At 42.6% G+C, this 26,492-nt stretch overlaps 1 protein-coding gene across 8 annotated transcripts in view; it reads right to left on the bottom strand.

Annotated features, from left to right (window-relative positions):
- The window catches only part of LOC111588708 (IQ motif and SEC7 domain-containing protein 1-like), a 95,283-nt gene that overhangs the window by 9,746 nt on the left and 59,045 nt on the right, over positions 1 to 26,492 (bottom strand). For 6 of the 8 annotated variants that reach the window (XM_055012782.1, XM_055012781.1, XM_023299221.3 and 3 more), the window contains 7 exons: positions 6,134 to 6,413; positions 4,611 to 5,890; positions 3,898 to 4,059; positions 3,409 to 3,531; positions 2,915 to 3,081; positions 1,628 to 1,767; positions 437 to 466 (listed from right to left, as the gene is read on the bottom strand). In XM_055012782.1, coding sequence (XP_054868757.1) covers positions 437 to 466; positions 1,628 to 1,767; positions 2,915 to 3,081; positions 3,409 to 3,531; positions 3,898 to 4,059; positions 4,611 to 5,890; positions 6,134 to 6,413 — 2,182 coding nt within the window. Of the gene's footprint in view, positions 1 to 436; positions 467 to 1,627; positions 1,768 to 2,914; positions 3,082 to 3,408; positions 3,532 to 3,897; positions 4,060 to 4,610; positions 5,891 to 6,133; positions 6,414 to 6,900; positions 7,059 to 13,443; positions 13,814 to 26,492 lie in introns of those variants that run through there. The other 2 variants (XM_023299218.3, XM_023299222.3) reach the window with 2 other exon arrangements.

Genomic DNA, 26,492 nt, shown 5'->3' with positions numbered 1-26,492 from the left:
TAGTAAAAGTGACATGCCTCTTTCAGCTAATGTAAATTCCAAACTCTGAACAGAAACTCCTCCAGATCACGTTTGCTGTGTAGCGTAACGGTGATCTAGCAAGTTGAACGACAGCCACCCTCGTGACATTGAAAACTCTGACTTTGAACTCAACATACTTTGCTAACCCATAAATCTTGCTTCATAGTGCTCCCCCTGGGTTTCAGTCACAGACACACTGTTAAACACAGAATGTGTCAACAATGCAGCTCAATGCCACCTCAGGATTTATGTCTGTTCAGTCTGTCTTCAAGGTTCAACACTGACTGCTTATCTCTCACTAACCGATGTGATGCTTCACACAAAAGTTCTTGCTGTTTTAGGTAAACCACTTTATAGTGAAATAATAAATGAAAAGGGATCAGCTCAATTATATATTTATATTTAGTTTACTTACACATCCCAGACCATGGTGCAGCGATCCGATCTAAAAACAAAGGACAGAAAAGAAGTTTTATACAGTTTATGTTATTATGATTCACACTATTGCTCCTCATGACATAAGAAGTTCTTCTCTCCCAGTTATTAATGAAACCAAATCAGGATTTTCCCTTAAAGACAGTGCAAATATTAAAATGACCATAGAGATGCATGCACCTCATTGGTTCTGTACACAGGGTGGAGACCTTTCTCTGCTGCTGTACTTGAGGTAATTTGTAATGATGTTAAAAACAGATCCTCCCCTAGAAGCCCTCTCAGTGCAGCACTAGTGGACAGGATTATGAAGGGAAGGAATTCTAATGTGGTTTTTATGTTAAAGTGTTTCACCAACTGCCCTCCTTAATTATGCAGCTAAATGGTGACAAGGGATCATTTTTCAATACATTCAATTATTACTGGCAGAGCAGAACTGACTCCATTCCACTGGAATCAGACTAAGACAAAGTCCCCTGTGCAAGACAAGACTCTCCCCGAGGCAGCACAGGTTAATCACACTGTTAACCTTCACACATGACAGAGACATCATTTCCTGCAGAATACTGCAGAATTGCTGCTTCCACTGAGGCTCTTGGCATCAACGGAGTACAGTCAGAACAAAATCTGGCCACAGATTTGGTCCAGTATACACAGAAAGAAATAAACTGACAATTATTGAATTAAACGAGTTCAAACAACTTTTGCAACAGAAGTGGTTTAGCGGTTTTCAAGCACAGACTTCTCTCTCCAAAACTACGGAGGCACTATGATGTGCTAAGATAGCAGCATGTGCCCATTTTTCTTCAGACTGCAGCACTGGGCATCTTTGAAGGGCTTTGGGTGTGTTAAAATCACCAGCGTGAATGTCTAAACCCAGGCGTTTCCCGTTTCTCACAATCCTACCCAAAGGATTTTTCTCCATCCCCCTGTTCCCTCCGTGACGTAAACGCTGTAATTTGGGGATTAGGGCTAAGTAGAAAAGTGGCTATGTTACTTATAAAAGATTATTCTAGTCTGTGTGAGGACTAACAAAACAATAATCATCACTGTTTACATCTTATTGGCAAAGATGCCTCAAAGATTTATGTCTTTTCTCGCAGTGAAAGTGAAAAATGAGAAATCCAACTAACATCTTTGTGAGCTTAGTAGGAAGAGAGTCGACATTACTCACCGGTTTCTTTCCCACAATGAGCTTCTCAACCTTCTGCACCTGTGAGACGTGGTCTTCGTTTGTCTTGAGCTCTCGCTTACGAATCCTCTCATAGATGCCAACCAGAGTCTCCCGAGGTATGTCCTCTCCATCGTCCACACCTGGAACACAGAGAAGAGCTCAGCCATTGTACCATTTATACTAACAGGGGTTTAAAGGGGAATGTTTTACTTTATAATCAAACTTATTGGTTATGGCAGAATATCGAAACAAGACCAAACGAGTTTATTTGGAAATTAGTGGAATTAGAGGAGATATTAATCAAAGTGCTGTTTTAACCCCAAACCTGGCGGTGGGTTTTAAAGGCATGCTGTCTTAAGAAAATCACTAAATTTCTGTGTCAGAAACTTTATAAACTGAAAAAAAAATTGTAATTTCCAAGGTTTCCAATGGCCCTTGAACTAATCATCTGTGATGTATTGTTCTACCAGGAAAATTAAACAAATCTGAGCTTAAAATTGTGATATTTAGTTAAAAATCTTTTTATTCTACATGTAATTTTTAAAAAATTGCCAAAAAGAATTTTTTCTACTGACCATATTCTCTAAAGAATGAAAAAATCTGCAGTTCTCCGTGCAACCAGAAAGCCATGAATGTCTTAGCTATGATCATCAGTCACATTACAAAAATTCAGGGACTTTTTGGCTGAACTGCAGGCTGTGTTTACACAAAAGAGGTTGGGGTATGGAACCAAATTAAAAAGCTATATCTGTAAAATATCTACAGTATGTAGAGCTGCCATTACTTTCCAGTAATAGTAACACGTGTGGGCACAAAAGTTGTACATGCTGATTTTATTTACCTTATTTTCTTGTAAAATAAATGATCCAAGACAAGATAAGATCAACTTTATTCATACCTCATCTGGGGAAATTTACTGAAATTTCTTAAAGAAACTGAACTCTTGATTTCTGTTATTTTATTATTAATGACATTTTGACTGAATTCTACTGTGCAGATGATATTTTTAAATTCTCTCCTTGTAGCCATGTTGTGCTGTTTAAATACAAGGGCTAGGATTTTATTTTGCTGCTATATGATTCCACAGTAAATAAAAAGGAGCAAAAAACACCCAAAAAGTGCTTCGGGTTTAGATAGTTAACTCTATGTGACAATGAAATTACAAATAAATGGAATGCAGTTTTGAAGAATGTAAAACAAACTGTAATATTTATCCTAATATGTGTTTTTAAACTATGCATTGACAAATAGTGTTTTATTTTGGTCATTATTTGTTTATTTTTTTACCTCTTAAATTCTTGATGAAGTCCTCCAACTTCATCTTCCTCTCGGGCTTGACATTGGGGCTGTACATGTCGGTGTTGAGGAGGATGATTGCGAAGGCCAGGATGAAGATGGTGTCAGGGTTCCTGAACTGCCGCACCACGGTGGGGTTACAGATGCAGTAACGCTGGCTGCAGACACGAGACAGGAGAACAATGTCAGCCGTCTCCACTTACAGCCGCAACTGGATTACAAAGCACGTAGTGAGGAAATGTTTTCAACACTGACTGAAGAAAGCAGAAGTAAAGCTGCAACTCGCTGTTCTGGTTATGCACCAATAATTTGTTAGGCAGCTGTGAGGAAGAGTGATGGCGTTTTAAATGTGGCTTCAATGCAATGCTTTCAGTATTATGCTTTTGTGGCAAATGATCCAACTTCATTCATGTTACAGGGTTGCTTTTTTTCTGTATCTGTGTATTAGAGAGTATTTAAATGCATACGTCAGCGCTCAGCCTAACCTGAAGGCTTCGATGAGCCGCTCCACCTTCTGGGCTTCACCCTGGACACGGATGTGGTTCTGAAATTTCCTGAGGGCCTCGTCCAGCTCCATGCCCTGGAAGTCCATTTCATCTACCACACAGCTTTGGGGGGAGAGAAAACGGAATCAGAATTCAAACATAGCTGTTACAGTTTTCCTGCTCACCACCAGTTCTTTGATATCTTTACAGGGACTGTTTGACCCAGATTCTATCACAGAGGATATTTGATTGTCTAAAAAGGAGGGAATTCAAGTTGTATTTGTGCCAGAAGTCCTTTTTATCAACTGCTTGTCTCTGTTGTTCTTTTCTATTATTAAATTATTCTTAGCAATGGCCCAGGTGCTCTGTACTGTCTCTGTTTGTAAGTGTGCTTTTGGATTGTGTACAGTTTCATTTAGAATAATCACATCCTTCACTTCATCTAATTTAGGAAAAATGGAGGAGAAACAAATCTTATCTCATACTTACTCCAAGACATCTCTGTTGAACTGTTTCTGTCGATTGCCCAGAAATTCTCCAATCATCTGCCTGCTCAGCCCCTTCCTCTGCAGCAGGAAGTGGGCAACACCAACTGGTGTGTCAGGGATGAATCCCCTCTCAGTCAGGTACTGGATGCCCTTCTCTGGCTTTCTGGAAAATTCAAAATGCACAAGAATGGTATGTTTCCAATACATGGAGAGATACTTTAGTCCTGCAGAGAACAACATATAATAAATTTGCTTAACCTTGAATTTTCAGAAAATACATATTAGTGATTTCTTGAGGTAAGTTAGCCACTTTTAAAATTGTGTATTAACTCTCCATTGAGTCACTCTATGAATAAGCTTTAAGAACAATTAGAGGGAGTCATGCAGAGCTTTAGCAAGCAGATGCGCCAAGTCGTGTCATCCATAATTGTTGATGAAATATGTTAATTAAGCCATATTACACTGAATGTGGCTGAACATTATCACAGGCCCAAAACAAACACTTTCTTCAAAACGCTCATTAATCAAATGTCATTGTGTCAATTTGAATGTAAGTACTTTGTAAATCACACTGTTTGTCACATACACACAAATCTATTTATTTTCCTAGTTTCCTCTCTCATGGAAATATCTTCATATTTGACTTGAGCACAGTTGATTGTAGTTTGCTGTGTCAATTGGCCAAGCCTCTGTTCATCAGAGCAGAGCACCTACTTGTTGAAAAGATTCAGGCCGATGCGGTAGTGTCTCTTGCGGATCACGTCGTTACTGAAAATGGGCGAATCCCAACTGTTGCGAGTCTCCTTGTGGTAAGTCTGTTTACTCAGCGTCTGCTCTCGTAGGCTGTCTCTGGATGAGGACTCGGAGCTGCAGTTTATGGTGTCATTCGAGTTCGATGTGCTGTTGATGCTGTCATTGTCCCCGTCAGAGAAGTCCGATTCTGACTTGCTCTGTCTGTTAGCTGAACCGTTGATAGCCAAGTGGCTCTCTAGCTGGCGGTGACGGTGGCGCAGGGGTGCGTCATCGTCACGGGACGGAGCTCTTGGCGGGGGACCGTGGGATATGTGTTTGGGGCTTGCCTGGGATGACGTCACGATGTGGCCGTGAGGTTCGTACACAGGCGGCCGTTTGACAGAGCCGCGGTCGGACCGGTCACTGAGCTCCGCAGAGCTGTCACTAGGAGGTTCTATGGTCAACAGAGGCAGATGGTCCATTCTAAGACGCTGCTCTTGGCACTCCAGAGAAGGAGTGCTGCGGCAGCTTGTGTCTGTGTCACGACCCTCATCTTTGGGGTCAATAGGCCAATATTCTTGGGAGGAGTTGACCGACCGCAAGCGTAAGTCTGATTCTGTGCTGGAAGGCTGGTCCCCCGACCTCGACAGAGCGATAGAGGGGGACATGTCCTCCTCATCGATGAACAGAGTCACATCGCTGTAGGATGCCATTGTTTCATCGTGCATCCGTCCAGCTGCCCTGCGGTGGGACTTGACCTGATAGGGCACGTCCCCCTCCACCTCGGAGCAGCGCATGGCCTCCGGGTCGGGACCCTCATCCCCCTGGAGGCTGCGACAGTTCAGAGCATCATCTATCGACTCGGCCAGAGACTTGACCTGCCTGGAAAAGGCATCCTCCAGCTCTGTGATGGCATCCGTCAGGTCGCTCTGAGGTGTCGGGTGAGAAGCCATGTTGGCCTGCTGGTGGACCTCTATATCTCCACATTCAGACTGCACCATGGACAACGGAGCGCCGTCCTCCGTCATGGACACCTGCCTCCCTTCGAAATAGGAGCTGTGCACTTTTTCAGGGCCCTCAAATGAGAGCTGCATCCTCATGTTAGAGAGAACAATGCGCCTGGACATACGGTTCTCTGACATGGAGCTCCTGAGACGTTCAAAGTTCTTGTTCATCTGATACTGACGGAAGGCCGTCTGAATGGTGCGAGCCGCATGGCGTGTTATGAATCGTCCACCATATTTACGCTCCAGCATCTCCACCTAGAAAAGAGACAGAATAAATTAACTGAAACGGTGCCACCCAGGGGATATTTAATTGGCTTTCTTAGCTGTAGATGGTCTATAAAGTCATCATTCAAACTGTCATTGATAATTAGCTTCTCCCAGTCAGCAGTGGCTCTGTGACAACCTAAAATTTAGCTGCACATCAAGAATAATGTCACACAGCAACACAATCACAATCTTATGGAAAACCAACTATTCAGTTAGGCTACACTGGAGTACCTGTTTATCCTGGAGGTCAGCAGAGAGCTCATAGCTCTCAGAGAGCGAGCGAGAACGCTTGATGGCCTCTTCCTCAGCCTGCTTACGGAGGATGGACTGCGAGTGCTGGAGTTTGGGTCGACGGGGCCTCTGAGGACCAGGCTGGACCCCGTGGCTGTAAAGTTGGCCGTCGAATCGGTCGGGGCTGATGGCTGAGCCGTGAGTCACGGGGCCCTGGCCATAGCCGGCTCCACCATCCAAGGAAGGGCCGCTCTCACCGGGCCGTCCATCCCCTTCCACACTGCAATGAGAGCAAAGGGATGATTGGATTATTAAAAGAAAGTCAGACTACGAAGATTTCATGGTTTGGTCAGAAATTGATTGGAGTACTATCAGGTCAAAATTCACAGCTATCTGTGTTATTGTAGCTCAACTGCAAGTGGAAGTTCTTTTTTCTTGAAATCAGTTGATATTGCATTAAAGACTGAACTGCCGTGTGTATGTGTGTAAATGAGTGATTGCCGTATCTGGGACATGCTGATCCTGCAACTTTATGACAAACAGCATAACCCACATTTCATTCAATCATAAGCTTTCTGACACAAATGCACACTTCATTAGAAGTTAGTATTAAAAATAGTCTTCTGTAGATTTTGATGTACCACATTCAGAAAATACGAATGCCACGTAAACACTCTCCAAATGTTAAACATAGCCAGCAACCAACTGTCCTTGTGTGATCATCTCTTAAACAAACAATGAGGGAAAAAAAACAAGCGGTTACTCACTCACTCTTACATTCTGATGCATTACAAGAGGGCTGCTTGTTGCGAAAAGACCGTCTACTTTCTATAAATTGCCAACTCTTTCTCCAGATCTTGTCCACCATTCTTTCAGTCAAGTCAAGTCCAGAGTACACAGGCTCCTCCAGGAAAACCAGGGTTTATGCCACCTTCAGGGCCAATCAGTGACCAACGAGAATTACACCATGTTTGCAGGAGTGACGACACGCTGACGATACAAAGTCCAGTTTTGAGTCGAATGACAGAGCAAATACAACTCTACAGAGTCCTTTAGAAATAGACGTGGATAAACCACAGCAGCTAACATTTCTTCTCCTTCAAGGTACAGTGCGTGCACAGTTCGCTGGCAGCAATATGTGTTTGAACTGTGACTTGACACACCCATACAGTGTACACAATTCACTTCCTTCATTAGACAGCCTGAAATCTACTTTCAGTTACAACTGCCTGCCAGCAAACAGAAGAAAAAAGTGGAACTAAACGTGGTCAGGAGTTCAAATAGCATATGTGTGAGTAAACCCGACATTGATTTTTGTCCAGGAAGTCTTGCTCTTAACGAAATACAGATTGTTTTATTTGTAACCCTACTCAGCACAGCATGTCAGTAACAAAAGACATTCATTCATGGTTTTTTTTCACTGCTTATGATTTATAAAAGACATCTCAGGCTCAGATGCATTGCCTGCCTCAGTCTGTTATAATACAATACTTTACAAACGGTCTGAACCCCATTAAACTTTCCAACCTTCCTTGAACTGCTCATCTGTGACATGCAGTTCAGCCAGAAAACGCATCCGTATGTAAGCTTAAAGTTGTGATTTTTCATCAAACTCACTCAAAATCATGTTTGAATTTGCCAAAAATAGACTGCCTGCACTGAACAGATTCTGTAAAAAAAACTAAAAATTCCACCCTCCTCACCACAATGGTGATTATTTTACTGGTGACTAAGAGCTAAGTGACAAAAATTCCGGGACTTTTCGACTGAACTGCAGGCTGTGCTTACACAGAGCAGGACACATAATAAAAATTTAACAAGGAAACCTATATTATGTATGTATAGCATGCAGAGCCACCATCTTATTTCCAATATTTGTACGACTTGGTGACACATGGAAAAATGTTATTCATGTTGATTCCAGTTTGTCTTCTCAATTTGTGCAATAATAACTGTCAAAGATATTCAGCTCTTGCTCTTTCTTTTTTATGATTTTATGCTATTCAACATGATAGACATTTTTGAGTGTTCTCTACCTCCAGCCATGGTTGCGCTGTTTCCATAGATGTGCAAGACTTTATATTGCAGTAAAAACAGGCCAGCAGTGACATAAATTGTGACACGAGCAAAAAACACCTCAAAATTGCTTGTAGTTGAGGGGATTACATCTGACTGTAATTCACAGCCCATAACTTGACTCTTCCTGTCTGCACATTCCTAACTAACTGGGAAAGTGCAATAAAACGTGAAAATGCTGTGTAAATTGTACAACCAAATAAATAGAGTTCCAAAGGTTAAAGTAACTGATTACAAGTGACTCATATATAAACCACTTTGCCTCTTTGTAAAGACTTCAGAGGATTCAGTTTTCAAGATCCACAGAAATGCTTCTGAGAAAAATCGTTTTCCCAGAACAAGGCGCTATTGCTTTTCAACTAAACATCTGAGTGTGGAATATTAAAACATGCTGGTCTGATGTGGCTGCCAAACTGCCACCAATTATTGTGAGAATCAGCTGCAGAATACTCTGTCCGATTCCAACAGCTAAGATGGTGCTTGGATGCAAATGGAAATAATATCATGTCCTAGTAGTAGCACACCTGTTCATTTCCTCCAAATGCTGCAGCAGAGTGGAGTCTTGCGGATCAAACGGCCCACCGAGTGGATGATGACCGATTCAAGGTCAGCCGAGGCCACCGTGACACAAAAATCTTCATGGTAACTAAATGCTTACTCACTCTCTGAGGGTAGTAAATACACACAATGTTTAAGTGCAGACTAGCGCACAGCAACAGCACCAGAGGAGAAGGCCTTCATACTGCTGGAGCAACACCAGATCTAGAAGAACACAATGAAAATCATAGCTCATTGCATAAACGCCACTGGGATAAATCTCCAGCACCATCTGCCATGACAAACTGCAAAGCCGCCATCCCTGGAGTTAAAAGTCACACCTTGCATGCTGTCACAGCACCAGAATACAGCTGGTAGTGTTTTTTTGTTTGTTTGTTTGTTTAGTAGTTTCTTCACTGGAAGTTTGAACTCTGAGCTGGATGAAGTCATGATGAAAGCAATCATTTGGGTATAACAGCACACTTATGTTAAACAAGCATGACTTGAGAGGAATGTACATGGAAAAAAAGACCTTGTAATTCAATTTTAGGTGCAAATTCATGGATTCATGGAAATTGGTACATGTTCAAGAAACCACAGCGAACAAATATGAAGAAAAAAACAACATACGTGTTAACTGTGTAGAAACATTTATAGCCATGCTCGTAGCATTGTCCATTTGTCGCTCAGTGAGTTCACTTTTGGGCAGATTGCCTTGAAATTTTGTGCACACATTCATGCCTTCAAAAGAGGAAGCCTTTACTTTTCACCTAGCACCATCGTCAGGTCATCTTTGAATTTGTCAAATATTCTGCAAATCTAATGATGCCTCAGCTGTACTTCCTCTTTAGGAATAATAAGCAAATGCTAACTTATTCTGTACTAATTTGTGGGGAGTAATTGCCTTTCCATTGTTTTGGTTAATTGCTTGTGTAATTATTTACGAATCAGAATAAATTAATATCTCTGTAATAAGACAATGTCACTGTTGGAATAGCAGTTGAGTTTAATTTAAACAACTGTAAACACTAACCGCATGCTGCTTTTAATAGCTGCAGCAGCGCTCCTCTGGGAGTTTGCTATTTTACCCATCAACTCTGAAAACATTCAAGGCACAAGTCAAAACTATAACTACACTACTGTTTTGTTCTCCCCCAGTGGGACCTGTGAACCAGCACCCATTGTCCATTTTGCTATTTTCTGCTTCACTCTCTACCAACCACATATCCACACAGCGTGCGATGGCGGGTCCGTGGAAAGAAAAAGAGGGAGAATAAGTGCTGCTGTACTTGTGATTGAATACTCTACAGAGTGAGGTCAGTCGTCCATGATGGAGGGGAAAAAGGGGGGGAAAGGAAGAGAGAGCAGCATTTTAAGAGCTGATATTTTAAGCTGCAATGGATGTTGGAGGGAAAAGGGGAAGAAGCTCGAAGTTATGTGATATTAATCTATAGAAGACATGACTCTAAATGGTACAGGCAGAACTCTCACATGCATGTAATCCTTTATAATAACATGATTAATCCATAATGTATGAGGATTGTGCAAACACTGTTGAAAGGTGACAGAGGAAGCAGCAATGTCCGTCCCACGACCACTTCCTAATAAAGACTGTGCAGCCCTTGAAATATGATCTAACATTGTTAGCACCGACTGTCGCTCCGTCTGGCTTTTTATCCACCAGCAGTCCCCCGTTAGTTCGGATGTAGGCATTGGTGAGCACGTCAGCGTGGCTGGCAGTGATTTTCAGCCACGGGATCCGGGGGATTTGGAGGGGTTGGGGTTGGGGTTGGGGTTGGGGGTGGGGGCTCGACAATCTCCCTTTTCCTCCCTCCTTCCCTCCCGACACATCCTGAACAAACAGGCCCAGGCCCCTGCCCAGGCCTCAACCCATTCCATCGGTCGGACCTGAGGGAGAAACATTCCTCCATCCCGGAAAAGAGGAGTCACATCTACAGGAGTTCTGGGAATAGAAGAAGGCTAATGAAGTACAGGCTGGGGCTACAGACGAACAGAGAGCTGCAGAGTGGAGTTAGCGTAACTCCCAAACCAAGTCACAGGGAAGTCTACAAACCAAACTGAAGCATAATTCAATTGTGAACTCCAAGGGTGTATAGAAAACTCTTTCCACAAGCAATGTGTTTCCATGCGCTGCAGCAATCTGGTTCCAGCTCACTTGTGCAAGTCTTCTGATTTGGAAAATATGTATGTAAACATAACATCCGATGAAGGATAATCAAGTTAACATAGGGAGATTTCTTTTCAACCCGATTACTTAGCCAACTCATGGGAGTCATTTTTTTGCATTTTCGCCTTTATTAAACAATGTAGGGAGACGGGAAATGTGGGGAAAAAGAGCGGGGAAATGACATGCAGTGGGGATCCAGGCCAGTTTTGAGCCAAACCAGGGACTGGCTGCTTGAAGGCCCTTGTGCCCATGTGTTATGTGCTCTAACCTCTCGGCTATCGGGTCGCCCCCCTGGGAGGGTTCCTTAAACTGCTGGCATGCGCCGGAGTTTGAAATAAATGCTGCTTAAGAGCACATTACACCCTGTTGTGCTGGCACAAGCGAGCTGCGGTATCAACATAGCTGCTAAGATTGTTGGATCTTTTAATTTACAGTAGTTTTCAAGCTTCATGTGAGGGTTAAAGATCAAATACAAGAAATAAAACTGATGCAACATGTGCAAACGCATAATTAAATTCCATGTTTTAACTTTACTGTTTATAGGAGTCAGTTTTTTTTTTTTTTTGATGTGTGTATGTAAACACGGGCAGTGAACTGACCCTTTCTTTACAGTCAAACAGCTCTTCCTTATCTCACTGCTCACTCCACATGCAGTAACAACATGTGCTCCAAGCACAACAAAAGCAGATGTTTTCTCTCCTTTCAAAGTGACTCAGAGAGCTCATAAACACTGACGCACACACCACATCTCAGCCCACAGATGTGAGGGAATAGATTTTTCAGGTAGAGGGCTGGGAGACCACACAGTAACACATTAATGATGCCCCAGCATTAAAAAGGTGAACTTGCCGGTAAACACTCAGGTGTAGCCGTCATTTCGGTACTAATAACCGCACTAATGAATGATTTGGCAACTGCTATAAAAAGACAGCGAGGAGCAAGTCGGGGATTTAGAGTTGGACACAGCTGCAAACTAGAAAGCCGCTCTGGCCAGCAGACTGACAGCTTCACTCCTGAGAGTTTGCAGCAGACAGTATACAGTCGACTGGAGTCTCATAAGACTCCTGGTTGATAGCTACTGCGAGTTGTGTAGTTTAGTTTGATAGTTTCAGGACATCGATGCTTTTACAAATCGCAGACTATCATTTGGCATCTGTCTCGCCAGAAAGTAACAGCTTTGAATACCTGAATGTACCTGCATGTACAACTGACTGCTGAATGACAGTCAGCAATGACTGATTGCCATCTGCATGTAAAAAGTCACTTTAAATTAGAGCTGCAATGATTCATAGTTTTCAATTATAAAATGACTTACAAACTACTATTCTGATTATAGATGAATTGGTTTGGGCATTTTTTTAGAAGTATAAAGTAAAACATGTACTTAAATTTGAATATTTTCTTGGTTTTTTGGTCCTCTATGACAGTAAACTGACTTTCTCTGGGTTGTGGACAAAACAACACACTGGAGGACATCATCTTAGGCTTTGGGAAGCGCTGATTAATATTTTCCACCATTTTCTGACACTTTATAAAGAAAATAATCAATTAATGTGGAAAATATTCAACAGATTAATCATTAGTTGCAGCCCTACTTTACATAGCAATGTGCAAGCACAAAGATATCAAAGTCCAGTCACAACCTACTGAGAATAATTGGCAGCTGTAATACTTTGATGAATAAGACAACAGATTTTCATTACATAAAGCCTTCTGATTATTGCTGTGATTGTTACCAGCAATCATCGAGTCACACTGAGCGTTAGATCATCCACAGTGATATGAAACAAAAGCTTCATGAGCCCAGAACAGGTGAGGCCGGTTAAAACGTACTCCGCTGCAAATGTAATGAGTGGGCTGACAGTTTGTAGATGCCATCCACATAGTTCAGAACTCAATACTATTCCCTTGTTAACTGCTGGGCCTCATTATGTCTGATCAAGGCGTCCCTCCTCCTCCTCCCTCCTGTCAAGATTCATACAACAACAACAACAACAACAACAACAGAGCCACTGTCATTATCTTTTCCATAATGAATAATTGAGCCATCCTCCACGGGAGGCTCAGCACCTGCCCTTGAAGATCCAGCTATGAATAAAAAAAAAGCACACAGTCACAGCCACTAAGTGGGAGGGCCACGACACACCACAGGAATGCCCTTCAACCGAGCAGGGGGGGGACAACCCTGCTCACAGATGGATTCTGTACAGTAAGACTAAACATACTATAATAGCTCAGGCATACAGTGACTCACAGAGGGGACGTGGTCTGTTTTCTATTGTAACGGAGGCAAAACCGGACGGAGAGCCTGCACTTTAAAATGCACGATCTTAAAGCTTTACGTTACTATGTTCATCTTCTGCTGTGGGTTATGTGAAAAACACAAAATAAGTGCTTCGGTGCAGTGTGGGATCCTTGCTCGTTTCACAAATGCACATGCACCGGTGTGTCCTCATTCAGTGACAAAACACAGTAAAACCAACATTTGACACTCGCCCATTACTCTTACCAGCCATTCAGCTCCAGTTCCAGCAGCGACTGGGTCTTCTCTGAGTTACACTGTAAACACCACATGCTGGCCTGCACTTAAGCGGGCGATGTACTCCAAACATTAGCAGGTCCCCTCGCCAGACCCCGTTACGGCCCAAAAGGCTTCTCTCACAGAAAGACGCATCTCAAAACTGCCATCAGCTACAGCGTGGAGCTCCCTGCTTCTTGCAGAAGGTCCCATTTCGTTGCCGTTCTACAGCGGCTTCTTATGGATGGTAGGCGTACATGGTCAGCACTAAGCGGCAGTCTGTAATCTCTGACAGACAAATGAAGCTCCTTCTTTTTCTCTTCCTTCCACTCTGTCCTCGCTGAGCCGGGCTGGTAGGAGTATAAGGCGGGTGGAGGCTGGGAGACGGGGGGGGAGTGTGAGTTTCTGCCAGACCATGAGCCGTATGGAAGGGGGGCGGGGTGCAGGGAAGTGGGTGTGAAAAGTGTGCTGGCTCTGTAGCCGGGCAGGAACAGAGAGAAGAAGATGAACACTAACCATGCAAAGAAGGAAAAAAGGGACATGCTAATGACCAGGGAGAAGGGTGACACAGAAGAGAAGAGAAATCAAGTTTTTCAGGGATGTTATCAGAGAAAACATGAGAGGGAGGACTTGAGATGGTGAGGGCCGGGAGTGACAGATTAAGCAAGGTGGTAAAACACCAGAGAGCAGGGAGGGAGCTTAATCCAGTTAGGTGCATCAAGGTATAGTAGAAAAACAGGAATGAGTGTGAGGAGACGCTGGCAAAAAAAAAAAAAAAGACAGAGAGATAGTGGTTGAATGGAAACAGGGTTTGGGAGTGTTTGAATGTCAAGAACCTTTTGTTAGCGCTTTTTACACAAAAGAAAAAGAACTTACCAGGTAGAAGATGTGGGAAAAAAGAGAGCACCTCTATTAATAGAACCTTTCAGGGCAGAGAAGCGACTGTTAAGATGTGCGCTAAGAAAAAAAAACTGAGAGGATTCTGTGTTTCTGCTGCAGAAAATCACACCAGAATAGAAGCTGTTCCCACGTAGCCTTTCTATTTCTATTGTCCTTCAAATCAGCATTGTTTAATTTGGTGGATAATGTTACACCACATACAACACCACCAGCAGTGCAAAGCTCACCAGGATCTCCTCCCAGTTCCAAACAAACCCCAAACTGACAGTGTCTTGTCTCTGGACTTCACAGCATTGTTGAGACAGACCAGAGACTAATCACCCCTCTGAGAGCAGGGGGTTGGAGTAAACTGCCCCCAAGTCAAAGGTATTTTCTATCTAATGACAACAGGCACAGGAAACAGAGGAGAATGGCTCCCACATGGAGCCAGTTTACAGAGACACCAATCATCCACACACACACACACACACACACACACACAGCAGTCTCTAGAGGGAGATGCTGAATTCTTCTAATTACAGGCCTGAACCCCTGAAATGATCACCTTCCCAGGACTGTTTTCATCCGAGACTTCCAATGAAAGACACGGGATGAGAGACAAAACAAAAGCATGAGTTACTAAAAGCACAAAAAGTAAGCATATCTTAGCATTTGTCATGGATCACAGCAGGGGATATGCACAGATTTACTTGCAATGTGTGACTCAGGCAGAATGATTATGTGCAGAAAGCCAGACAGACAGTAACCAGCCAACCGATCTATTTCAGTTTGAGACCTTGGCCCTGTACTCTGGTGGCTACAGCTGCTGATGCCTCGTGGAGCTGTGGATACTTGACTCAACTTACAGATCTCGCCTATCACGCAATCCCTCCACCCCGTCTGAACAAAACCCATTTAAGACCCCCCGTTTAATAAAAGCGGCATCCTCGTTAGCTTGCAGCATTCCTTCCAACAGGCTCACATGGTGGCAGTTTAGAAATGTGCACGATATTAGATATTTGCCCCGGTGCAGGCTTTGTTTTGCCGGCGGACCACAGGGAACGGCGGGTTTATTTGTATGTGCATGAGATATGATGTAAGATCATGGCCTCATTTTGAAGGCAAGCATGTGATGCTTTGAAGCCTCAAGTCTGTCATGATTGTTTCAGCATGAGGCTCTGGGGCGGCTTCGGTTTGAGCATCGAGGAAAGTTCTACTGAAAAGATCTGTTTCGATGAATTCCAGGTAAAGCTGAGCTGTTCACAAACTCACTCTGTGTAATTCTCTCCGTCTGCCTGCCTCCATGTCTCTCTCTTCCTCCTCTAGTGTTACAATCCAGTCTAGTCGTCCCGTCTGGTGAAGGCCCACTCCATCTCCTGAGGCCTGGCTGCTCAGCACTCCGCTCCAGAATGATGTCATTGAGAATTCCAAGCAGAGGCCCACTCTCTGCTCATAAAATGCCATTTCTTCAACTCCATACATATGGTCCTCTCTGCATTTCAGCTCCTACTCTATCACCCCCTCCTTTCAGCTTCAGTGCCCTCCCCTCTTTTCCTCTTCCTTCTTGTTTTAGGGTAAGAAAATTTAAACACATTACACTTGGGACAAGGCCAAAGAGGCATCTACAGGTCAGCTACACACAAACGCCTCTATCAGGTGCATTCCCACACATGTTGTACCTGAATATTATCAGGGGAAGTAAAAAAAACTTGGACTTTCCCATTGCAAAGAAAAAAAAGACAGGGCAGAGGAAAAGACAGCAAAGGAAATGGCGGGGGAAAGTGATAACTTCCTGGAAACTTGGTCACAAGATTTTGGAGAAGCGTGTCCTGTCTACATGACATCATGCATCGTTTCTCATTATCTGCTTTTTCTGGATGCTGAGCGACTGAGACCTGTGCTAAGAAACGGAAAATAAAATGAAAACTCAGCCCTTGGCTGGTCTGGAAACAATTAGAACTAGCTGATGTCATAGTTTGATATAACAGCATACTAAATGAGATGTAGTGGCCCAGGATAGGCTTGTGAGCACAGAGGACTTTGAGAAGGGAGGGGGAAAAAGAAAGGTTTTTTTTCTTTACATTCTTAAGAACAAAGAATTTTTGTGCATAAGAAGGATCTGGCAACAGATGTATAAATAGAGTTGAAATCAGAGTAATTAAAGGATATGCTGCTGCCTGTGCTCATCACATCCTGGCAGCAAAGCTGGAGCAGATGTGTTGCCTGTGGGATCCTATGGGAATGATCAAAGATCATCAGTGGCAAGTGATGTATGAGAAGCTTTTCGCTTTTCTCCTGTTTACACATCGCCAGAGTAAGTAGTAGTAATTCCAGTCTGGAAAGAAACTATTTATCTAGAAGTATGGAGCCTGAAGGCCGAACCGTAGGAGGTGCTTTTTCAGTTTTACGACATCAAAATATCAGCAAAATGTTGGCACCCTTGATATATCCTTTACCCACGGATATGACTGTGTATTTGACCCTGCAATATTTTTTCATTGCAAACTAAAAAGAGTCCAACGCTTGATACGAAATGCATAACTGCTAGCTTCCTGATTTACATTTTGGGAAATATGTTTATTCACTTTCTTGTCAAGCAATAGCTAAGATTAGCATGAAGAGGGGATTCAGGTGGAAACCAGTAGGCAGGAGGTGACTTTGCTCATCTAAGAAACGCTCTAAAATCAATCTAAAACCATAAATAAATACAATTTTTACACCTGCGTTTAGAGAAGAAAATGTAGATGTGATGATTTTTTTCTAGCTGTAGAAAGAGGTTCATCAGCTGTTTCCTGTGCATGCAGTTTGATGCTAAGCTACACAATTAAAAAGTAACAATTTGGCAGTAAGGGTGCCACAAAAAATATGTTTAAAAAAACATGGAATACTATATTTACAGTCACACATTGTAAAAGAAAAATACTATTAGTAAAAATATTGCAAAAATAAGATAAAATAAACAATTCTATGGTTTTCCCAGATATCTATAATTTAACAAAACAGGGAAACAAACAAAAAAAAACAGTTGAAAACTCCTTTTTTTTTAGTGTAAGATGACCGACACCTGACTGTAGCAGCACATTTGGACAGACATGATTGTGTTTCCGGAGTGACTTTAACCACAAATTCACTGAACTGATTCAGTTTCATTGGTGCATTCGCATTCAAACCCCAGTTCTGTCAGGCCTCTAACATCAAATTTAAATGCTACCCAGCCATATCGCTGAGTATTAAAGTAACACCTTCGTAGCTCATGCACACAGAAAAAAGGATTAAGTTTTTTCCCTCAGTCTTTTCTGGGTGGAGGTTTTGCTTGTTCTCTTTGTGTTTGCGTGGGTGTCCTCTGGTTTCCTCTCACATTCCAAAGACATACGCAAGTCAGGTGGAGCCTCTAAATTGAACTAAAATAAGAATTCGGTCATTTAGTGACCTGTTCCTGGCTGAGTGGGCAGAGAAATTGCATAAATAAAATGACACCATTTGGATTAATGCCAAACAAGTCGTCCATAAAATACTCCAATTAAAAAAATCCATTTCACCGAACCATGGCAAATACAGCATTTCAAAGCTGTTCTCCTCCTGATTGCATGCATATGCTATCCATCTCTCCTGCAGTCTACAATATACAAATAGAGGTCATGTATTGTGTACTGTTACCATTATTAGAAGCGAGCCCTGTTTGTCCATTTACAATATTTTCCTTTCAGCACACTCCATTACCAGTTCCCATATTTCTATGAAGCTCTTCACTGTAGCCCCACCCCAAAGCAGAAACATACTACAGCACAGTTCTCCCCTGCTAAAAATAGACCCATGTGAGGTGACACGCTCTGGTAAACACTGGGAGGGAGACAATGCTGTGAAGAACAAGACAAAGAATACACATTAATGCTACAGAATGGCCACTGAATGCCCTGCTGATTACATCTCATTATCTGCTCCTTTGTGGCACATCGATGTGCAACGTTTTCCAACGACCCTAAAATTTTCAAGGTCAGTTGGAAAACAGTGCAAGACTCAGACAGTGTCTCCAGCGGTTTTGTGCTCAGAGCAGCCGTGACTGTAAAAGTGAGAAAGGCCACAGTGGGTATAAATACTCATGGCGGTCATGATGACCACAGGAGCTCAACACCACAGCCAGAATGACAAAACAGACGTGACAGAGCCTCTTGCATGGTGGAAGCCAGTCCACAGTGGGCTCTCAGAGTGACGTCGCCACCCGCTGGTTAGAAACAATACTACATGCTGCTCCCTCAGATGCCCACCAGGCCTGGGGGCAGACATGTGGCAGTGATGTCATTCAGGACGACTGAGGTCAGACGTGTTTGTCACGGCTGCGAGTCGGGAGGGTGGCTGGGTTATTCAAAGGCACCGGGATGTAACAGACCAGCTTTTTCTGGTTGAGAGATGTTGGTGGGTCAGGGGGCGGGGGGTTGGGGTGGGGCAGTAATCTATTTGAGGCAGTGGAAGACTCACACCTGTCTCAAGTCACGCAGAGAAAGTCCTGCGGTGAACTACAGGTCAGGAAAATGTGGCACTTCAAAGATGAGTTTCAGCATGTCTTAAATCACCTATCTGACATATTCACCTTTGCTTCTCTTCAAGTGCATATGATAAATTTCAAGAATCAAATAACCATGGAGCACACACATTGCTTAAAGCACTGAGTATGTAAATATGCAGATCCTGGACATACTACGACATATTTCTAATGCATCCATCAGCTTTCAGTCATTTAAAAGCCTCACAAGCTTCCCAAAGCATCTGTTTTCCTGTTCAACGGCACCATGGCAGACAATAAATCATCAGACAGCCTCCTGATTTGTATAAAAACCATCCAAACACTTCCAAAATCATGTCTCTCTGCTGTTCCGATTCCAGAACTGATTTCGAGGAGCACTCAGAGAAAAGTAAAAACATATCTATCCTTTGATGTCGGCCAGACGTGCTCCTAAATTCATTTTGAGTGTTTGCCTGCGCATGTTTATGTATGTGCCCGTGTGTGTGTCTGGCAATGCAATCACATTGGAGCTAAGAGCTAAATGACATCATTGAACTGTGTAAATTGACTGGAAGGCTCACAATGATCATAATTGGTGTTTCAATCAGATTCCATTCACTGCCGACTGCATCGGTGATCAGATAAATAGCTGATGATCTTGAACACGATGTGTTGCTCAATCATTCAAATCACTCACAAGATTTCATTAGCAGTCAAGCATGAAATGATGTTGTGGCTTAGAGCTGATTGTGGTGCAATTAGGTTTTTAGCTGACAAACAGACATGCTAATTGTATGAAATTTTTGAAATGTATGACTCAACAAGAACCAAACTCCTCTACATAAATGTTGATATATAATCCTTGAGATATAATGGATTAGGATGGAAGAGAAACAGATCAACAGATCAAAACCTCTACATTCCTATAATGCCCAGACTGCTTACATTCCACCACTTACTCACCTATCCGCCCAGCTGTCTAATCACTTTTGCAGAGGTCTTTGCTCTCCCACAGCGTTAAACTCCACAGTCAGACACCAGTAGCCTACTGTGCAGTCTGCCGTCCTACCCTGGCAAAGCCTCCACGGCATCCGAAGCCCCCGCAACAAACACTACAGCTATTGAGCTCCAAGGAGTCCGAAGGAGCGCCTCCCGGCTCGGCCGTCCACACTGGCACAAGCCGCTGTTTGTGTTGGCACTGCACGTAAAGGCAGCCTTTCTCATGTCTGCTCCATCACGATTTTCCAGTGTTTGACTCGGTCCTCTGGCTGCCCTGCAGGTGACGACCGCGTGATGTGTCAATATGTCAAACAGCCAAATAATAATTAATGTTGTTGTCAATCCTGAGTCTGTCACTGTTTCATTTCAGCATCATAATGAAAGTTTTCTTCCAAATTCTGCTCGGCTTGGAAGCGAAAGCACCAAATGTATTTCATTTTAATGTCCCTCATTAGGCTGGCAGGGAAAGGAATCACTCAGGAAACATAATGTTATTTCAGGAGAAAGTGCCCAAAAACTGGAGGCCTAAATACACATGTGGGGAAATGAAGGCAGCTATGAGTATCATGATCTGCTGTGCAAATACTGTTAAGCCACCTGAAGATACAATATTCATACAATTTCAACCAGGAAACTCAATTCATGCCACAGAGGAGCTCTTACTGTACATTTAAATGTCTTAGTTCTGTGGTGATTCCAGTCATCTGATCAACTTAAACACAGCAGTGATGAAGTAAATTTAGAAATAGAATCAGACTGCGGGTCAAACAAACATTTTTACTGAACTGAAATCCAAGTAAGAAGGTTTTCATTCATTTTTTTAGTCTCAAAGAGAAAACAGATTTGACCAGTAATGAAACTCAGTATCTGCTGTGTCAGGATCCCAGCTGTCAAAGGAAGTCCGGACTGCTATGTCCCCCCCTCCACCTCCCTGTTTTCTTTCATTATCTCTGCACATTCAAGCAGAAAACATATGAGAACGCTGCCCTGCCGTAATGAAAACCTGATCAGTTGTATTTAAATATTAATCCAAAGCCACAGTTGAAAGCACCTCGACAATGAAAGCAGAAAATAACAAAGAAATAATTCATGATTCCAACCTCTCTTGATTATTTATTTGTAGAGGTATTCACGGCATGGTATTTAGATTTTTATAATGAGTATAAAGTTCTGATGTTATAAAAGAGGGGGGAAAAAACGACTAACTGGTCAGAGAATAATTATTTTTAAAGCCACAGAGACAAACGGGAAGCAATCAATCACAGAACAAAAGCAGGGAGATAAAGCAGTCATCTTCCATCTACATTCCTTTTCCTTGCAAATGTGTGAAGAAAGCGGAGGAAACCTTTTGTGCAGGTCACGAGAGTGCTGAGAAATGGATTCATGTTGACATATTCCAGTGGAACAAGATATCCTGAGTGTGCAAGTTCCATTCATACCACATTTCCACAAGACCTGGTGGGTGCAAGTCAGCAGATCTTATATTTCAACATATGCTCCATTCAGGCAGGCTGGGTAGGACATGAGGCCTTTCTTTACAGAGCGATAGAGACATTCTGAGAATAACAAGCAGTCTCAAATTCATGATAACAACCCCTTGAGGAGAGGATACACAGCACCGTGTTTATTGTTTCATTTCTCTCAATGCCTCCTATGACCTCCACGTGAGGCAGTTCTGAGGCATTTACAAGAAAAAGAGGGTCACACACGGGCATATAGATTAATCCACCGACTCTGTGACAAAGTACCTGACAGCAGCTAATGATGTTGAGCTTCCATTTTAATTCGCACACAACCAACGCTTATTTGACAGTTTCTAGCGCACATTGGAAGTCAATAACAACAAAAGTCCTTCAGGAGCGAGCCGAGAGAAGAGCCAGTCGTCCGTATCATACATCAACATTAACGCAAAGCCTGCAACGAAAGCGTCGTAGGATTTTAAAAAAAAAACAAAAACAAGACAAATCCTTGTCATTACAAAGGAATGGATTTCAAATGTAGTGTAAATCTGTCTTCTACCTTGGCTGTATCCTTGGAGGTTTGATGTACGCTCCATAAAACTTACTGCTTTATTGACTGGAAGTACAGCTCAGGTCTTTGCAGGCTGCAGGGCCGATTGATCTGCAGTCCCTCAATTACTTATTAGAGACCCTCACCCCGTTTTCTGTGAGCCCACAGGAAAACAAACCAGCCCTTTATGCAGCTGGTTCTTTGTATCACACACTGCAATAATGACAAGATATGTCCATGTTAGCAGAGCAATGCAAAAAGCAGTGAATACTCTTGATTAGACAAAAAAAAACAACAACTTTGACTCATTGTTTTCCATGATACACTCTTCCAAAACAAAAGGGCTTGGACGAGGATGTGGAAATTCAAAGGAGCAGAAAGGATGTTTTTTCACCACCCAGTTTCTAGGATTCTAAATCTTTCCTGAGAAATCAAGGAGAAGCGGACAGATGAGTCTCAACATGCTGCTTTTTGGCTCTTACTTGGATGAATAAAGACAGAACTAATTGTGTGATTTTAATCAACTGAACTTCCTAACAGCCTTTGGGGTCAATAAAAAGCAGGAGGCTGTATCAGTGGAGAGTATTCACACACCCACACAGTAATCTATGACTGACATAAAAATCAACACAGGCCAAATGATGAATGTTTTCTCTTTCAGTGGAATCTATTATCTTTAGCTGCTTTTACAGTACAGTCGCAGTTTGAATTCTAGGAGTTCACTTGGCCTTGATTGTTTTTTCTCCTCTGTCTTTTTTGGATACATTGACTTGGCAGACCTTAAGCAACATGACTACATGGAAAAAGAAAACATTTAACCTATGGGAAGAAGTATCAGACACTCTTTTCCATCTTTACAAGTGTAGAGCTTTTTACCAGATCTGGGGTTTTGGGTATGAACAGGGTGCAAGTAATTGCATAAACATGATATAAAACACACTGGGAGTTAATTCATGGCATAAAGTTCCAATAACTTTTTCTGTTGCTGATCAAGATTCAGTTTATGAACTACCTTATGTAATTAAAGGAGACTAGATTTATGGAAGTATGCTTATTTGCTCATGTTCCAAATGATAGATACAAATATCAGTCATATTCATACACTAAATACAAAGCTAGAAACAGCAAAAGGTTAGCTCAGATTTCCATAACAACAAATGTAAGAAAAGTCTCACACTAGCTCCTCTGCAACTCACAAATTCCCCACTGCTTTCAGCCTTTATGCAAATTTATGAAATTGTAGCTTCATATTTTACACACAGACACGTGAGTGGTATCAATGTTCTTATGAACCTTAGCAGCAAATATGGAATATATCTGACATGTCATTATCATACATACTGATAAATGTAAATTCGAGTGAAACTGAAATGCCATTAAAAATGCTCTTAATGAAAACTGCTAAAAATGAAATTGTTTCGATAGTGCAGAGCTTAGATATCTATCCACAAATACAGACACTGTGAAACCTTGTGTTATATTAAAGGGAAATAATACATCAGCTTTCAAGGTATTCTGTCATCCCAGCTGCTCAACAAGTCCACCGTGTAAATACTGTGTCCTGTCTCACTTAAACTTTGAGTAAACTGTACGGCAAAAATCCTGCAGTGACAGCTGAGAAGAGCGGTTTCAGTGGGAGGAACCTACATCCTCAAATCAACCCTGATAATAGCACGAGATCCTTTTCCTTGTATAATCTGTGTGTGTGTGTGTGTGGAGCCGAGCGCTAACAGCTCAGTATTTACAGGGTTCCACAGGAGGGCCAATGTGAGTGTGTCGGGTCACGTTATTGTCTGTTAGACCTCCCGCTCAAGTGCATGAACATCTGTTTGGCATAAGGTATTTGCTTTCAGGAGATGCTCGCCTCTCGGCATCATGTTAAAGCAGCTTTGAGATCTTATTTTAACCGTTTCCCCACGTGGACGCAGTGGAGAATAATGAGCAGCACATCCAGAAATGCCAGTTCCCCGTTTTTGCCATTACTCTGCATTTAATGATGAAACACTGAGGGATTCTGTGTAATGAAGACGTTGTAAGAAACATAGCTGCTGCACTGTGTCTAATTGTCCCAGAAGGGAATTCTGCCTTTTATTTGCTGTACAATAAAACGTAGCTCAGCAACGTTCTGCACCAGGACAACGAGATAACAACGCATGTGACTTGACGGAGTGTAAACACAGAAAGGGGAGATGGGCGTGATAGAAATGGACTGAGGGAAGGACAAAGAGGAAGGAGTGAATTGCATGTGATGTAAAGAGAGTGCAAAGTGTGCATGTGTTCAGCATTCTCCAACTCCATTCTCCATTCTCACGGTCAGAAAGACCGATGCAGGAGAAGCCGTCTCACGCTCTGTGCATCTAATAGGTTCTAATGATGTCCTCACTAAGCCACCCATTCTGTTAACGGGCCTAATGAGAGGAGGTCCTGGTGGACAAAATGCCCAAGCTCTTCATAAACAAATGGTGCAAACAGATCTGCAGTCATCAAAGGTCCGGCTATAGGTTTCAATAAGAATACATCAACAGGATGCACCTTCAGAGCAGGACTGTCAGCGGGAATGTGATGCGAGTTGGATGTTTGGACTGAAAAAAGCTCCAAACAGTCTGTCAGAGTGCTTTAATAGACAGCAAATCACACATTTGCTTAAATGTACCGTGCATCTTAATAAAGACACATTTAGACTACATAAATAACACAAATAAAAACAAACAAGCCTCCTCTCACTTGCTCCTGGCACTGTGCATCAGTATAAGCGTCAGACAACAGTACAGACATCAACAGCTCCGTGTTGCAGACTTTCTGTACAAACACACTTTTTCACTTGCTCATTTAATTCATTTTTGAATACTTGGGTGATTTTATTTCCTCAGACAAGCCGATAAACTGTCTAGTCTATAAAAATAAAGAAAACTATGAAAAATGCCTTTCATAGAGCCAAAATACATTACAATCACAGTAATACATTACATTCTGAAGGAATATTCTCACAGGTTTTTGCATGATAAATGACATTAACATTTCTCAAACTTGTTGGTAATTAATTTCCTATTTTGTATGCACATGAGCCTCCAGAAACACCTGCAGTGCTGAACAATGTAAACAGCTGCTGCCTCGGCTACACAACCTATATGAACCTGCACTTCACAGCTGGACCGATCGCACACCTTCAGCCTAGAGCCCACCTACCTCCACACATCTGTCTCCGGGTTGGCCCATATTTTACAAAACAAGATCCGGCCTCGGATGACAAATTGCCACGACTCTTTACACAAAGGTAAGGTGACCGTGGTTACTGGAAAGCTACACAGGCTCTGTCAGGCATGGGAGACTGGGAACCTCCATCTGACTGATTTACTTTCCACTAATCAGCACATTCCCCTAAACGTCAATGAAAAGAGGAGGCTCTCTGCACACCGAGCGCCCTCCCCCTGCCTCGCTGCCTCACTCTTTCTTTGAATCTCTTCCTATCTTTCATTAGCCCCTTTCCACCATCAGCTGGTCTTCTCGTTCTAACCTCCAAATGTTCCTCTATCCCTGTTTTTGTTCATTTACTCAGCTGCTCTGTCTGGTTCAGTGGGGACATGTTCGGAGCCTGCGTGCAGCTCTGCAAGGTCACAGGTTGTTGTTGGGTTTTTTTTTCTTTTCTTTTCCCCCCCCTCTTTTGGACACATGGCGTTGCTGAAGGGGAAATCTGAGCTCTCAACCAGAACACATCCTGAGACAGCCAGAGCACAATCTGAAACGTGGTTAGATAACAGGTCGTCTAGCAATCTCTACTCACATTAAGCTCCACACATTTTATTGTCACTGGACAATCAGAAACAGACAAATAATCATATTTCATGAGCATGTATCTCTGTTGTTCAGGAAAAGAAACAAGATGACATTTCATACTGGGGGACCTGACATTGTATCCCTTTGCAAACATCCACGTCTCAGTGTTTTCATCTGATAGTGTGTCCTGCACTGCCCAGATGTTTGGTTGTGCATAGCTGATAAAAGTGGCTCACTAAGAGAAGAAACTCTCAGAAAGTAGCACACATTTTTTATTGTGTTGCCCTATTATCTAAATTAAAATAAACTGCAGGCCAGATAGGATTCCCTTTGTTGCTCTACCTGATCTACAAAAATGATTCAGGACACAAATCACAGATTTTTCTCCTCGAAAAAATGATTTATGCTTCCAGGTAATATCATTATTATATCTCAACAGCAAACCTTGGCAGTAAATCTAAATAGCAGCTATCTGGGAGCAAAGCCAGTGGAGCAGGCTACAAGGCTGCAGCAGCCTCTGTGGGACTCCAGACAAGGCAAGAGCCCCCATCTGCCTTAATTTGTCTTCTCTCCCCTCACTGATGACTCGCAGTGGAATTCAGGTCTGCTCGTTTCTTTGAGTGAAAATATCTCCCATTGTTTAATTTCTTAGCTCTCTGCCCTTGACTTGCTCACAGTGGAACGCCGGAATTGTTTGACTGTGCAGCCATTAGCAGGCAGACAACTCTGACAGGCTCGCACTTCCTCTGTGAAGAATGCAGCCAAATCCACAGACTATCCGCACAGAGGGAGGGAGATTAACATAAGACCTCTATCAAGTAGTCGCAGGAGATTTTTCCCAGTCCTTGAGGCTCTCTGCTGTCCTGAAGCCTCTCTG

This window comes from Amphiprion ocellaris, chromosome 8, assembly GCF_022539595.1.
Source record: "Amphiprion ocellaris isolate individual 3 ecotype Okinawa chromosome 8, ASM2253959v1, whole genome shotgun sequence".
Lineage (NCBI taxonomy): Eukaryota > Metazoa > Chordata > Actinopteri > Pomacentridae > Amphiprion > Amphiprion ocellaris.
The sequence above is the reverse complement of the archived record's forward strand: the minus strand, read 5'-3'. Positions and strand labels throughout refer to the sequence as shown.